At 51.8% G+C, this 16,444-nt stretch overlaps 1 protein-coding gene across 4 annotated transcripts in view; it reads right to left on the reverse strand.

The window, feature by feature from the left end:
- Positions 1 to 16,444, reverse strand: part of LOC308587043 (carboxyl-terminal PDZ ligand of neuronal nitric oxide synthase protein-like) — a 72,218-nt gene that overhangs the window by 11,338 nt on the left and 44,436 nt on the right. For 2 of the 4 annotated variants that reach the window (XM_081194400.1, XM_081194401.1), the window contains 6 exons: positions 15,167 to 15,275; positions 13,844 to 13,985; positions 12,826 to 12,980; positions 11,678 to 11,845; positions 10,132 to 10,297; positions 7,821 to 7,973 (listed from right to left, as the gene is read on the reverse strand). In XM_081194400.1, the coding sequence (XP_081050526.1) occupies positions 7,821 to 7,973; positions 10,132 to 10,297; positions 11,678 to 11,845; positions 12,826 to 12,980; positions 13,844 to 13,985; positions 15,167 to 15,275 (893 nt within the window). Of the gene's footprint in view, positions 1 to 3,231; positions 3,534 to 3,694; positions 7,974 to 10,131; positions 10,298 to 11,677; positions 11,846 to 12,825; positions 12,981 to 13,843; positions 13,986 to 15,166; positions 15,276 to 16,444 lie in introns of those variants that run through there. The other 2 variants (XM_081194403.1, XM_081194402.1) reach the window with 2 other exon arrangements.

Genomic DNA, 16,444 nt, shown 5'->3' on the forward strand with positions numbered 1-16,444 from the left:
AAGGAGGACAGACACTTAGTGAGAAACAATGCAGGCGCATCTGGTCTTTCACTGTAATAAATTATCTATCTATCTAATTATCTAATGCAGGGGCACAGAAAGTGGAGAAATCATATGTTGGGCAGGCATTACCCAAGGAGAAGTCAGCGGCTGTGGAGGGTTTGGAAGAAAATTCTGGGTTGCTGGATACAGGATGGAACCTCCAAAGTATCATTTTGGAAATGTTCCCTGGATTGGGCCAGCATTAATTATCCTTAAAAGGTTAAGAAAGAAGACAGAGACAGCAGTTATAAATTGATAAAATTCCACAATAGAAGAAGGATCTGTCCTGAGAGTGATGCTATTTGATTTATTCTTAAATGACCTAGAAATGGGGTGAGCAGCAAGGTGGCCAGGTTTGAAGAGGACACTGAGTTATTTACTAATATAGTGAAAATCCAAACAGATGGTCCTTTCAGAGCTGCTACAAACATGGTGTACGGAAAACAAAATGAAAATTGAGATCCAGTGGGCAGGCCCCAGACATTGAGGCTTCACTCCCTAACTTCAAATGTAAGCTTTGCAAGTGACGAGGAAAAAGTCAAGAAGAAGAGTTTGGATTTGATATCCCGTTTTATCACTACCCTAAGGAATCGAAAAGTGGCTAACAATCTTTTCCCTTCCTCCCCCACAACAAACACTCTGTGAGGTGAGTGGGGCTGAGAGACTTCAGAGAAGTGTGACTGGCCCAAGGTCACCCAGCAGCTGCATGTGGAGGAGTGTGGAAGCAAACCTGGTTCACCAGATTACGAGTCCACTGCTCTTAACCACTACACCACTCTGGCTCATGGAGGAATGCTCAATGAGACTGTTGACTCTGTATACTGAGGTGGTAAAATGGGGGTGGTGGGAGCTCTATAAATCGGGTAGCCAATCTGGTGCCTCCCTCCACATTCTTGGGCCCCCAACTCCCATCTGCCCCAGCCAGCCCGGTCCGGGGTTCTCCTAGAAAGGAAAGGTATGGGGTCACTTCCAGTTCAGTCCTGGTCCTGTCCTGGTCGCAGCATCTCCAAAGGGTTTAGGTGTTTCGGAAAAAAGTGTTGCAATTACATTAATCAGGGGACAGGAGCAGTTTACCTATGGAGAAATATTAAAGGGGCACAGGGACCATTTAGTGTAGGGGGGAAACGCCCTGCTATCACCCTCACATTTGGCAGGTGGGGGGGAATGGATTCTGTGCCTATACCCTGAGAGATGGGGCAGAGTTCCTCCACACGAGGGGGAACACGGCCCAGCCAGGTCTGTCGTCTGTCTCCTCGCCCCTGCCCCTGGTGTGAAGGAGCAATGTCTGCGTAGAGTCTGGTTTAGGCCCAGGTTGTGTGAAGGACTCTAATTCCCCATATGAACCTTCCTGGGCTCTGAGATCTTTGGGGAAGGCCCTTCTTTCTGTCCCTTGACCTTCGCAGGCACGCTTGGTGGGGCTGCGGGAGAGAAGGGCCCTCTCGGTGGTGCCAACTTTGGAACTCCCTACCTAGAGGAGCCAAACTGGCTCCCTCCTTGTTGTCCTTCCATCAGCAGACGAAGACCATGTTGTTCTGGCAGCTGGGCTAAGTAGGGTGGCCTGACCCTCTCGTGCCATCATTTAAAAGTCTGTTTTGGTTCCTGGTTTTTCCTCCCAGTGTCTCTTTCCCTTTGCTGTTCCTCAGAGCCTCTGCGGGAGTGCTAGTCGCAACAGCTTTCCCACAGCTACTCCTCAGACACATGCAAAGCGCTTCCTACGTACTGCGGGAAATGGATCAACTGACGTCCTTCGACAGCAGCTTTTATTAATGCTCTTGGATCACTGTGCTGAATTTTCACCCGTCAGCCAGGGCCTCAAAGGCACAACACTCCGGCTACTTATGGTAGCCCTCCGAGTGTGGCCTTTTCACAGGGTTTCCCCACCTAGGAGTGCACAGTCATATAGGCGGGTGTGCATTTTGCTAAGGAAAGAAGAACAATCAGGACAGCTCCCAGACCATTTGATGAGGATGTTGGGAACAGCCCAAGCACCATAATTCCGGATGGCACACACCACTAACATTACTGCACACCTCAAGGCACACTCTCGTCCGGGACAGCTGCCCGAGGGCTCATCCAGACTTTCTTTTGCGCCGCATTTCTAGGTACAGGCCTGCACTGCGTCTGAGCCCCCTCACCTCAGCACTTGCCTTGCAAAAAGCTGCTCTTTACTGCTAAATTGGAGCAAACAGCAATCTGGGGAAACCCCAAATTTCAGTTTGTTCCAATTCAGCATTAAAAAGCGGGCTTTTGCAGTGGGTGGGGGAGCGGGAGTGCTCAGACTTGGACCTGGAAAACACAGACCTGCTTCTAGAAAGTGTGGGGCGGAAAGCCCTGACTTACTAGTGGAAAGGTTTATGGTTCTTTTTCCTTGGCTGACGATGCGGCATGCGACTTGGGAGTGCCAGAGGTTTAGACTGCTAAAATGCCACCAGGGTTGATGCTTTCCACCCTAACCTTCTGCCCCATAAGGTCTGACCGTCTGGCAGCACCGGTGCAATGCCTGTCTGGCACAGCTGTTCTCTGCAAACCATTGTTCTATTGGGGGAGAGGTGGAATATAGGACTTGGTCTCTTCAAACAGTCTTTGGTTGTGCACAACCTGCCTTGGGACACGGGTGGCGCTGTGGGTTAAACCACAGAGCCTAGGACTTGCTGATCAGAAGGTCGGCGGTTTGAATCCCCGCGACGGGGTGAGCTCCCGTTGCTCGGTCCCTGCTCCTGCCAGCCTAGCAGTTCGAAAGAACATCAAAGTGCAAGTAGATAAATACTTCCAGCGGGAAGGTAAACGGTGTTTCTGTGTGCTGCTCTGGTTTGCCAGAAGCGGCTCAGTCATGCTGGCCACATGACCTGGAAGCTGTACGCTGGCTCCCTCGGCCAATAAAGCGAGATGAGTGTCGCAACCCCAGAGTCGGTCACGACTGGACCTAATGGTCAGGGGTCCCTTTACCTTTACCTTTAACCTACCTTGGGACCTGCCAGTGTTAGCCACAGATTTATCATGACCTTTTCTCTTTTCCAGACTCAGGGTGTTAAATTTGGGTCCCTGTTCTCTAACTGAAGGTTGCTGTGCTACTCCTTGTAAGGAACCCTGAACAAACCAGCCATCTTTCTTGTAACACTCGAGGTGATCGAGAAGAAAGGAGGGAAGTGTGAAAAGATACAAGGAAAGCAAAGGAAGCAGAGACGACAGTTCAGCTTTAGAAATAAGGAAGATTTATTTAGCAATAGCCAAGAAGCTCTAACACCACCGGCCGGGGCTTAAGTGCACTTACAGAGAAAGAAATTCCATAACACCCACTGCTTTTTGCAAAAGGAGAGAACGAAAGGAAAAATGCAGAGGAAACTCCCAAGAGGCTTTATGAAGGAACCATCTGTGGAATGCCAGGAGATGGGAGAAAGGCCTTCCTCTGAGAGTCCCTCTAAGCCAGGGGTCAGCAAACTTTTTCAGCAGGGGGCCGGTCCACTGTCCCTCAGACCTTGTGGGGGGCCGGACTATATTTTTTGGGGGGGAAATGAACAAATTCCCCAGTGATGCATTTTAAGTACAGTAGTACCTCGGGTGGTACCTTAGGTTAAGAACTTAATTCGTTCTGGAGGTCTGTTCTTAACCTGAAACTATTCTTAACCTGAAGCACCACTTTAGCTAATGGGGCCTCCTGCTGCCACCGCGCCACCAGAGCACGATTTCTGTTCTCATCCTGAAGCAAAGTTCTTAATGCGAGGTACTATTTCTGGGTTAGCGGAGTCTGTAACCTGAAGCATATGTAACCCAAGGTACCACTGTAGAAGGACACATTATACTCATGTAAAAACACGCTGGTTCCCGGACCGCCCGTGGGCCGGATTTAGAAAGTGACCTTGGGCCTTAGTTTGCCTACCCATGCTCTAAGCAGTCTGGGCTGCTGTGAGAGATCTGCCCCATGAACTGCGATCAGGTGCCTTCCTTTTCAAATTGTATTTTCTTGCCTGAGGCATCTGCCAGTGTTGCTGGGCATGCTGGCACCTCTGCCCTGGCTGCTCCATGCCAGGCGCTTTCCTGCCCTTACAACCGACACACACTCATTCCATCTCGAAAAGCATTCATTTGGCACAGTCCAGCTCACCCCCTTCCCACTTTCATGCCCCCCTCCTGTCTTCAGCAAAGTCTTGGGATATCAGGGCCTGACCTAAGTTGAGAGCAACAGCCTGGCCCCTTCATGGCTCTTGCCAAAACACAGAAGTATCTCGGATGCTCCCTTCCTCTTCCTGAACAAGACCAGCAGGACTACGCCCTCCCTCCCAGTTCACCCCGAAGGCACTTTCTCCCTGAGCTGCGTCCCTGAAAGCCCAAACTGCTGAGCAAACAATGGGCCTGACTTCCTCAGGGGAGATAATTTGGCTTCAAACTCGCCGGGTTAAGAAGAGAAGAAGAGTTTGGATTTGATATCCCGCTTTATCACTACCCGAAGGAGTCTCAAAGCGGCTAACAATCTCCTTTCCCTTCCTCCCCCACAACAAACACTCTGTGAGGTGAGTGAGGCTGAGAGACTTCAGAGAAGTGTGACTAGCCCAAGGTCACCCAGCAGCTGCATGTGGAGGAGCGGGGAAGCGAACCCAGTTCACCAGATTACGAGTCCACCGCTCTTAACCATTACACCACACTGGGTCTTAAGCGGCAGACGTAAACTAGCTGCGGATGTAACAACCCAGGTCAGATAAACCGTGGCTTCTCAACCTAAGAGAGCCATGTGCCGCTTCCCTCTTGCAGGAAAGTTCACTTGCTTTCCTAAGCCACGGTTTCCTGTGAGATCCAGACCAGGAAACAGTAGCTTGAGGGCTCCCTCCCTCTACAGGATATGCCACAGGAAACCAAGAAAGCTTTGCTGAAGCTGCACAAGAGAGGGGAAGGGACGCAGCTTGTTCAATGGCTTATCACATTTGCATTGCTTTTTCTGAACCAGGGGTGGAAGGAAAGGGTGGAGAGCAGCCGCTAAAGAAAGATCTGGTCTTGAAGACGCAGGTGGAATCCTGTGGATGTTAAGTGAAAACTGCATTTCTCAAATCTATCTTCAGTAGTTTTGCATAAAAATCACCCATGGAATTTTTATTATTATTAAAAAATCCAATTTGCTTAAATAAGAACTGCACAGCAGTTAAATGCAACATGCCTCCCTGTGCAGTTGTATCTCCCCCTCTCCCTGTTCATCGTTGCAGTTCCTCCAATATTAATTGTAAATCTTCCTTATGCTCCCCAACAGGGAAGGCCGGAAGCGATCGTTCCTCACAAACCTAGGCAACAGCCTGCAAATTAAATAGTGGCAAAGTCTGCAGCGGCAGCAGGAAAATAGAACAAAATTCGAGCTATGGAAACACCTAAGGAAAGGTCAAACTAAGCAAAAGCCCAACAGCCCCATAATGTTTCTGAGCACATGATGCTTCTTCAGGGCAATATTAAGAGGGCAGCAGGGATCTCTGCACCACCTTTGCTGCAGCTTCTGGTCAGGGTAAGAGCTGGAAGGAAGAGGGGCACTGATGCTTCTTCTAGCTGCCTGTTATAATATGGGCCAGTCCTCAGAGAGTGAAATGCTGTCTTGCTGTCTTGCACGACTGAGTTCTAGTTCAGTTTATGCTGCGCAGGGACCCTTAAGAAACCGCCCTGTTGTTTTACTCAACAGCTCCCTGAAAGTGAGAAGTCCATTTTGCAGGGACGCGGGTGGTGCTGTGGGTTAAACCACAGAGCCTAGGACTTGCCGATCAGAAGGTCAGCGGTTCAAATCCCCGTGACGGGGTGAGCTCCCGTTGCTCAGTCCCAGCTCCTGCCAACCTAGCAGTTCGAAAGCATGTCAAAGTGCAAGTAGATAAATAGGTACCACTCTGGCGGGAAGGTAAATGGCGTTTCCGTGTGCTGCTCTGGTTTGCCAGAAGCGGCCTAGTCATGCTGGCCACATGACCCGAAAGCTGTACGCCGGCTCCCTCGCCCAATAAAGCGAGATGAACGCCGCAACCCCAAAGTCGGCCATGACTGGACCTAATGGTCAGGGGTCCCTTTACCTTTACCTATTCTGAACACAGAAGCTCCTTTAGGATTCTTTTGTGTCTTAAGTTAAAACTAAAAAGTCTGGACCTCTCGCTTGCAGTATGCCGCTCACCCTATCCCTCAGAAAGCCACAAAAGAGAAAGCAGGGCAGGAAAGGCCATGTCTCAAATGGGGAAAACAACCTGGCCAATGGAAGGCCAGGGCTGAGATGCTGCTTCCCAAAGGACAATCACAACATGGAGCCAATGGAACGCTTAACTACCGATGACTCCAAGCATTGCCTGAGTGCATCTCAGAGAACAAATACAGCAAAGTGTATATAACGCTTGCCTCCATACAAAACACGCATTGTAACCCCCCCAAAAGTTCTTCCCTGGCTCAGATTCAAATCCAAGCTAGAGAGGAACATACATACTCTTTGCTCTGCCTCTCAAACATCTATTCCACACACTTGCTTAGAAAGAACTGAGCCGTTTTCTGAGTTTAGACAAAGAAATTCTAACTTTTCTCGTGCCCAGTTCCAAGCGCAACTGTAGCTCTGACTTGTCTAGGAGATTTTTGGGACGAACGCAGAGGCAGCTTGAGCTTTCAGACACACAGGCCTCTTTTGTGGAGTTGCTTCCATAAGGAACCGCTCCTGCGTTCCTGCAGTTATACGCTCGGGGGACTAAGGTGCCAGAGTTACGACAAAAGAGTACGACTTGAGCTTCTGGAACTGAGGCTGCCGTGTCAAGAATTTCAACGGTGTTCAAAAACTGTAGGAGAAGTTATCAGGCCCACAGTTCTAATACCAATTCCAACCAAGGTTCGATCATTTACCCACAGACAACCCCTGTCATAATTGAACTGTTTCTTTCAGAGGTTTGCAGAAACGTAAGGCTATTGGTCCTGTCTGGAAGCTGACTAGGGATTATCTTAAGTACAGGAGGCAGCAAGGGAGGAGGAGGGGAAATCCCCCTGCAGGGCTTTTGTGGATGCGACTCAGTAGCCGAATCTAACCCACTAGGTACACAAAAGGCCCCTCTGAATTCTGCCACCTGTATGCATGATGCAAAAGAGGCCAACTTGCAGGTCCTTGCTAGATTTGCATAATTTATCCAGCGTCTAATAGGTCTTGGGGGGGGGGAGTGTTATGAAGCGACACCTGGACACTGGCAACCTTGCACACTCTCACTGCTGGCTTTTTAAGGTTTCGCCAGGAACTGCTGACACCTTTTTAGCTTTTCTAAAAGAAAGTTGAGGATCCTCAAGATGCTGTCATTTGTACCCAGTATCCCTTTTTGGTGGTGCAATATGGCATTAAAATACATATATAAATAAATGAAAACAATTCCTGAGACCTTTGGGCGCCCCGGAAAGTGGCTCTTGCCTTCAGGAGGAAAACCACCACCCTACTCCTGATTTCCAGGTACCAAGACACAGAAAAACAAAGAAGCAGGCTTTCTCCGGCCTGTTTGCAAGGAGGCCTGAGCCCCCCACGCTCTCCTCCCCTGTCGCTTGCCACGGGCCTGAGATCTCTGCCTCTTAAATGGCAACCTCTTCTTCCAAGCTATCTCCCAGGCCCTGCTTGTTGAGGACACTGAGCAGACGGAGCGAGGCCTCCTGGCCCCACGAGTCCCACTCCTCGCTGTCGTCCGTGTTGGACTCGAACTCGGAGCCGATCCCTGACTCACGGAACTTGAGGAGCTCCAAGCTGCCCAAGGGAGGGCCGTCGCCTGGGAGGAAGCAGAAACATTCCAGCTTCGCCAGGCAGTCACTCCTACCTAAGGGGCTGGCCAGAGAGTTGGCAGCGTTGGAGAAGCTGGGGTGGAGCTGGAGGGGGCGAGTGTCTTCGGGCAGAGGGGTGCTGGGGTCACACAGAACGGGCAGCCCGCCGGGGCGGAAGGTGATTTCCAGCAAGCTGTCTCGAGAGCCTCCTGAAAGACAAAGAGAGAAGAAGCAGCGTCACGCCAATGATCCAGTCTGCCTGATGGGAGAGAGGGAGGCTCAGGCCGGAGATCCTCTAGGCTGGCAGCAAATGTCATGTAAAAAAAGGTAAACAAAGGTAAAAGGACCCCTGGACAGTTAAGTCCAGTCAAAGGCGACTATCGGGTTGCAGTGCTCATCAAGCTTTCAAGCCGAGGAAGCCAGCGTTTGTCACAGACAGCTTTCTGGGTCATGTGGCCAGCAGGACTAAACCACTTCTGGCATAACGGGACACTGTGGCGGAAACCAGAGCGCACGGAAATGCCATTTACCTTCCGCCGCAGCGGTACCTATTTATCTACTTGCACTTTGACGTGCTTTCGAACTGCTAGGTTGGCAGGAGCTGGGACAGAGCAACGGGAGCTCACTCCGTCGTGGGGATTCGAACCGCTGACCTTCTGATCGACAAGCCCAAGAGGCTCAGTGGTTTAGACCACTGCGCCACCTGTGGTCAGCAACTGGCTAAGCAACAGAAAATATAGAGCAGGGGGGAAATTGACAGTTCTCCCTACAGAGGGATGTAGAAATTGGAGTTTCCCCAAGAATCGGGATTGGGACCTGTGCTTCTTAACTTGTTCATTAATGATCTAGAGTTAGGGATGAACACTGGGGCAGCCAAGTGGAGGAGACTGTCCAGCACAAGGGAAATAGCATGCAGCTGGGTCCATGGCGTGAGAGCCTGAAACATGGGAGAATCTTGCCCAATGGAGAGAATATGTCCCTCCCATGGCCACTTTCGGGGAGCTGGTGAGAATGTCCCATGAGGCTTGTGAAAGTCAAGTCAGCCAGACAGTCAGTATTTGAGAACACCACCCTTCTTGGTGCTTTACAGACTCCCTCTATTGGTGCAGGCTAACCCCACATTTTCATTTTATATGGGCTAGAAAATACATGTTTCTTTAGGTTGGATTTTGGGTGACATCTTCCTGTGGGATTTTGCTTACGCGTTCTGATTTGTTTAGCTTTGATTCCCTTGCAAACTGCTTTTAGCAACCGGGAAAACAATATATAAATATTTTAATGAACAGATCGGGGGAAATCCTTGCCTCACAGTCAGCGGCGGAGCAAGCCGATTGGGCGCCTGGGGTGGCGCGTGTGCCCTGCGCCTAGGGGCCATAGCTGTCAACTTACAGATTTGAAAATAAGGGACCAGCAGCCAAAATAAGGGATTTTGCTTCGTTTATGCACGTCGGGGCTGCCATCATCCTGGCGCAAGGAGTTCCATCGGCCCTTCCCCGCCCGAGAGAGAGGGAGGGAGGGAGGAAGAGAGACTCTTGCCCGCAAGCCCAGCATGAGCTGGTTGCGGCGCCACAATGGCCGCTGAAGCGCCGCCCTTCTGCGTCCCTCCCCATCCCCTCCTCTTCCTCCTCCCTCAGGCCGCCTCCTCAGCCACCTCCAGCTTCCCCTGGCAGCGCGGCGGAAGTCTCGCAAGAGAGGGGCTGCCCGCCCGCCGCCACCCGTCTCCTCACAACGCGCCCCTGAGGGGGGAAAGGGAGAGACGGAGATGCGGCAGCTCATGTGCGTGCTCTCTCGCGGCGGAGGACCCCGAGCCACTGCTTGCCGGGCGAGTGTGAAACCCAGGAAATTTAAGGGACACCATCAATCCAGGACAGCAGCGGGACACGGCACTGGGATAAGGGAGTCCCCCACCAAATAAGGGACGGTTGACAGCTATGCTGGGGGGGCAGCTGCCCGTGGGGCGGGGCAAGCCTGAGCAGGATGCTCCGTGGGGCCTCGAGAAGTCTGCCTGCCTCCTCCTACTCAGTTGCCCTATACCGGAGGGGAGGCAGCGGGCGGACTGTTTGGGGCAGAGTGGAGCCTGCGGGCGCCCAAGCCATCGCGTCACTTCCGTGAGAGACAGGTGGCTCAGGCATGCTGCAGGGCCCCACGGTGAGCGCCACCCGGCTTTTTGTCACCCCCCTCAGTGGCGACACCCGGGGCGGCCCGCCCCCACCGCACCCCCCTTCCTCCGCCCCTGCTCGCAGCGCCACTGCGATGGTAAGCACAAAGTCGGAAGAGCAACTGTCAGATGGAAATCTTGCTCGAAGCGTTAAGGAGAAGCGGGAGAATGAAAAAGGAGGAGGAATATGGAGGAAGAGGAGCTCTTACTGGGGTTGGATCCCAACAGCTTTGCCTCTAGTTCTTGCACCTGCTTCACCAGAAGCGAAATATGGTTCAGGAGGTCCTTATTCTGCAGCAGGAGCTGATGCACTCGGGCTTGGGCCTCAAGGCGGGCAGCGGCCTCTGTTGCCAGCTGGTCCTTCAGCAAGTGCACCTGCAGGAACGGAGATAAAGGAAGACTCAGGTGAGATGCAGAGGCTCAGAGGAAGCGGGGAAGGAAGCAAAGGGAAATCTTCTCGGAAGACACTCTGCACCCATGTAGGCACACACTTGCTAGGCCGTCATAAAACTGCTAAAGGTAAAGGTAAAGGGACCCCTGACCATTAGGTCCAGTCGCGGACGACTCTGGGGTTGCGGCGCTCATCTCGCTTTACTGGCCGAGGGAGCCAGTGTACAGCTTCCGGGTCATGTGGCCAGCATGACTAAGCCGCTTCTGGCAAACCAGAGCAGCGCACGGAAACGCCGTTTACCTTCCCGCCAGAGCGGTACCTATTTATCTACTTGCACTTTGAGGTGCTTTCGAACCGCTAGGTTGGCAGGAGCTGGGACCGAGCAACGGGAGCTCACCCTGTCGCGGATATTCGAACCGCCGACCTTCTGATCGGCAAGCCCTAGGCTCTGTGGTTTAACCCACAGCACCACCAGTTTCTAAAGAGTGGGTGGAAAATGCGCCCAGGAAAAGTGGATTTTCACAACATGGCGCAGGGAGGAGAAACGTGATGGGCACTGAGCAATGCTGAGAGCCAGAGAGAGGGAGCTTTCAAAGCTGAAATCGAGGCTTGGTGCCTGGACAACAGAGGAACCTGTGGTCATTGCTACTGGCTACAGAGAGTAGCTGAGCAGAGGAAGGCTTAGGAGAAAAGATCTTGAGTTTGAAATTGTGATGAGACATCCAATTAGGCAGGATAAGCAGTTGGAGGTGCCAGACTGAACTGAGGGAGAATGAGCTGGGGCAAAGAGGGAGAACCAGGCGACAGCAGCATTCTGGCGATCATTGAAAGCCAAGATAACTGTCGGAAGCCGTGCTGAGATAGCAGGCAGAATTAAAAATAGCTAGGAATGAGGAACAGACTCCTGAGCAACATTCCGTGGAAACACTGAACGAGCAATAAAAAAAAAAATTCAGGAGAGCGAGTGAGAAGAAGAAGAGTTTGGATTTGATATCCCGCTTTATCACTACCCGAAGGAGTCTCAAAGCAGCTCACATTCTCCTTTCCCTCCCTCCCCCACAACAAACACTCTGTGAGGTGAGTGAGGCTGAGAGACTTCAGAGAAGTGTGACTGGCCCAAGGTCACCCAGCAGCTGCATGCGGAGGTGCAGGGAATCGAACCCGGTTCACCAGATTACGAGTCCACCGCTCTTAACCACTACACCACACAGAGTCATGGGGACCCAATAGGGCATCTCTCTCATGACACCAGCCACTGGCCCTTTAAGGCATCTGGTCATTTCTAGGACAGGAGCATTTCATGCACCGGCTCTGCCCCGTGGATCCCTTTGTGCTCTTCCCTCCCGCAGAACAGAGATAACAACCTGGGACACGGCCACTTGCGTCTGCTGCGTCTGCTGCTGCAAGAGCTGCTGCAAAAGCTGCCTTTGGTGGTGAGCAGAGAGAGGGGTCCCTGGCTCAGACAGCTGGGCAGAAGACGGGAGCAGCATCTCGGGGGAAGCCGTCAGGATGTCCTCGTTGTGGAGCAAGCCCTGAAAAAGACAAACAAGCTGCAGGGAATCAACAACAACAATAACAACAATTTATTATTTATACCCCGCCCATCTGGCTGGGTTTCCCCAGCTACTCTGGTCGGCATCCAACAGAATATTAAAATACAATCATCTACTAAATATTAAAAGCTTCCCTAAACAGGTCTGCCTTCAGGTGTCTTCTAAAAGTCTGGTAGTTGTTGTTCTCTTTGACATCTGGTGGGAGGGCGTTCCACAGGGAGGGCGCCACTACCGAGAAGGCCATCTGCCTGGTTCCCTGTAACTTGGCTGCTCACAGTGAGGGAACCGCCAGAAGGCCTTCGGCACTGAACCTCAGTCCCACTGGGGGAAGACACCACAGAGTTGCTTTGATTTGCCATATCTAAGGCAAAAATGATCAACCCGCCCCCCCCCCCCGAGATTAGTTCCACAGAAATGTGGGTCTTGCCCCACCCCCCGAGATGACTCTAAGGCTTGGGAAATTTGCTCTGCAGGCCTCTCTTCTGCTCCTGTGCTGTGGCTGCAGCCTGCTCTTTCGCAGACTCCTGGTTCTACGGAATGGGAGCCAACAGATTTCCGTAGGCTGCAGTCCTGTCCCCCAAGATGAATGTAAAGGTAAAGGTAAAGGGACCTCTGACCATTAGGTCCAGTCGTGACCGACTCTGGGGTTGCAGTGCTCCTCTCGCGTTATTGGCCGAGGGAGCCGGCGTACAGCTTCCGGGTCATGTGGCCAGAATGACTAAGCCACTTCTGGCGAACCAGAGCAGCGCACGGAAACACCGTTTACCTTCCCGCCGGAGCGGTACCTATTTATCTACTTGCACTGGCATGCTTTCGAACTGCTAGGTTGGCAGGAGCAGGGACCGAGCGACGGGAGCTCACCCTGTTGCGGGGATTCGAACCGCGACCTTCTGATCGGCAAGTCCTAGGCTCTGTGGTTTAACCCACAGTGCCACCCGTGTCCCTCAAGATGAACGTACCTTGGTGCAAAGCAGGCCAGGCAGCTGCCCCCCGACAGCATCGAGGTCCGTCACTCCCCTGTTGAACTCCAGGTGGTGCCTCCCTGGCAGCCCAGAGTCCACGGCATCAATGTCCGTTTCCTCAGCGGCGACAACCGGCTCTGCTTCAGGCAATGCTAGGAGAAAACAAAGGGCGCCGTGAAGGCGGGGTGGAGGAGGAGGGAATTATCCCCGAAAACTCGTGGTAGAAAACGGAAGGAAGTCCGCAAGCTTCTCCTCTAAGGGTCAAGGGGGCTGGTGGAGGCTTCTGGAGGCCTGCTTGCCAGGGGGCAGGCAGTGGGTTGTGGGGGGGATGCGTCAGGCGGCAGAAGACCCAACCCCCATGGCAGGACGCCAGGAACGGATAAGGGAAGGGAAAGTTCTTACCAACTGCTTTTTATTCAATATTCACAGAGAGAGGCTTGGGAACGGAGCCGCTTGGAATAATGGTGTTGCCCCGAGTGAGTGTCCACCCCTGTTCTTCTCTCATGTGTCACAGCTACGGGTGCTGACAAGTGCCCTCTGCCTTTGAGCTCTTTGCTCTCCTACTCTCAAGGCTTGCCAGGTTCTGGGAGAGGGTGGTCTGGAATGCTTTCTAAAGACACTGAGTCCATCAGCTGTCACCCCTTGGGTACTTCTTCCTCTCCCATTATTTCCCAACTTTCCCCCTCATCTTCCCCTGACCTGTGACCTCCCTCAAACCCCTGTTGTAATTCTGAACTGCCTTCTTCTTCTCTGGAAGGGTCAGGCCGGGGAGGCAGTCTCCACCATTCCTCCTCTGCCCAGTCCCTGACACAATGGGGCCGGATGTTTGCTCTTTCGGCGTCGGAGGGAGATGGAGTTTCTCAAACTTTGCCAAGTGCAACTTTCCTCATCACGGTGGTTTCTGGCAGCCCTGTTGCTCTGAGAAGAGAGTGATTCTCTCCAGGACTTAGTCTGAGGAGGAGGAACATCTAGACTGAGGGTGCCAGCAGCAGCCTCTTTGCCCTTGCCCACGCACCTGGCGCCTCCGGGTCTTCTCTGCCCTTCTCGCTCTGGCTGTCCTCTTGGCCGTCCGCGTTCTGGTGAGTGTGCTGCAGGCTCAGCTTGTGGCAGACCTCAAACGCTTGCCCCACAGTTCGGACAATGCGCATGGCCTGACTCTGCAGAGAGGCAAGGAAAGAGGTTCTTCCCGGGACACAGAGAACCACGGACCCTTTGCCAAATCAAGGACCTCTTGCCACCTCTGCCCTGATGCAAACTAGAGAGAAACCCAAGGATGGAACTCCCACTGGGGGTAGCGCCACACAGGATCCTGACCATTCAAGCAGTCCAGGCAAGGCATTTGTGCCCAAGTAACTGCGCCCAGCTCCCCCATCCTCCCTCTCTCTCTTTTATACAATTTTTATTAAATTTTCCATTTTACAATTTAAAATACTCATTAAACATCCTTAAGATATCAATGACTTTCCTACTTCCCTTTCCATGCTTCATTTTGCATATCATAAAACCCTGCATATTTTACATAAACTAAACCATTCAGTGTTCCGTTATTACGTCAATCAAAACTTGTTTACACTGTTGATTTTATCTTAATGCTGCCAGGGTTTTCAGCTGTACATAATTATTTCCCATATATTCAATAAACGTTTTCCAATCTTCTCTAAATGTATGTTCTTCTTGTTCTCTTATTCTATAGGTTAAGTCTGCAAGCTGCACATATTCCATCAGTTTAAGTTGCCATTCTTCTTTCGTTGGGACCTCACTCATTTTCCATTTTTGGGCTAACAAAACATGGGCCGCAGTAGTGACATATAGAAATAACCTTTTTTGACACCTGGGAATTTCAGTCTGAATTATCCCCAACAGAAAGGACTCTGGGGGTTTTTGGGGGAAAGTACTTTTAATTCTTTCCCCAATTTGTTATGGATCATTTCCCAATACTCTTCTACCCTTTTACAAGTCCCCCACATATGAAAGAACATTCCCTCCACCTCTTTGCATCTCCATGGGAAGCCAATTTTTAAGTCCAGAGGGGAGCCCTCCAGAAGTTTCAGTCTACCATAGCATGTAAAAACAGAAATAAAGAGTAGAAGAAGGGAAAAAACCTTTGGCACCAGAGGTGGTCTTTTCTCATACTAGCTTCAATCTGGGGGAGAAAATTGACTTCCTTGTAACCTGTTCACAATCCCCATCTAAGTAGGTCTCGGGTTCCACACTGTGTTTCCAGCTGCAAGCTCTGCCAGAGGTGCTATCTCCACATTTACACCAGGATCCTGCCCCGCAAAGAGAGATACTCAGAGGCCCCCACCCCAAGGCCAGACCAGACCAGCTTGGAGCTCACCTTCTTCTTCGACTTGAAGACGTTGCAGCGGAAGACATTGCTGGAGCCATCCCTGGCAATGTAGCTGAAGATCTTCAGGTCCTGGGAATCGTGGGACACGTAGAATATCCTGCAGGAACGGCACAGTAATTGTACAGGTGCCCAAGATGTGCAAAAGAGGCTCCCATGCTCTTTGGCTGGGATGGGAGCCTCTGGCCCTCCAGCTGTGGTGGGACTCATAAGTCCCATCACCCCTGGGCACTGGCCATACTGGTTGCCGTGGGTGGAAGTCCAATAACAGCTTCCCAGCTGGGCACAAGAGGAAATCAGGGCAAGTAGGGAACACCTGTCTTGGAATGGTTATTTGGGGTGGGCTCTGTATAAAGAAGGGACGCAGGTGGTGTTGTGGGTTAAACCACAGAGCCTAGGACTTGCTAATTGGAAGGTTGGCGGTTTGAATCCCCACAACGGGGTGAGCTCCCGTTGCTCGGTCCCTCCTCCTGCCAACCTAGGAGTTCGAAAGCACGTCAAAGTGCAAGTAGATAAATAGGTACCGCTCCAGTGGGAAGGAAAACAGTGTTTCCGTGCGCTGCTCTGGTTCTCCAGAAGTGGCTTAGTCATGCTGGCCACATGACCGGCTCCCTCGGCCAATAAAGCAAGATGAGCACCGCAACCCCAGAGTCGGCCACGACTGGACCTAATGGTAATAAAGATAAAAAGGTAAAAGTAAAGGACTCCTGGATGGTTAATTCCAGTCAAAGGCAACAATGGGCTTGCAACACTCATCTGGCTTTCAGGCCGAGGGAGCCGGCGTTTGTCCACAGACAGCTTTCTGGGTCATGTGGCCAGCAGGACTAAAACGCTTCTGGCACAACGGAACACCATGACGGAAACCAGAGCGCACAGAAATCCTCTTTACCTTCCCGCCACAGTGGTACCTATTTATCTACTTGCACCGGCGTGCTTTCAAACTGCTAGGTTGGCAGGAGCTGGGACAGACAAATGGGAGCTCACTCCATTGCGGGAATTCGAACCACCGACCTTCCGATCGGCAAGCCCAAGGGGCTCAGTAGTGTAGACCACAGCGCCACCCGTGTCCCTCTACATACAGGACATGAGGCACTAATGAAGGACATCAGGCTTCATGTGGGAACGCTCAGAGAGGTGAGGGGATCCCTCACCCAGAAAGTCCACCTGCTGTCAACCTGCAGGGGGCATCAACTGGCTTTTGTGAACAGTGACAAGCAAGACCATGTCCTTTTCCATTTTATGTGGGGTTTTTTTGCTTTTAAAGCGACC

The sequence above is a fragment of the Podarcis bocagei genome (genome assembly GCF_964188305.1).
Source record: "Podarcis bocagei genome assembly, chromosome: 5".
NCBI classification, from domain to species: domain Eukaryota; kingdom Metazoa; phylum Chordata; class Lepidosauria; order Squamata; family Lacertidae; genus Podarcis; species Podarcis bocagei.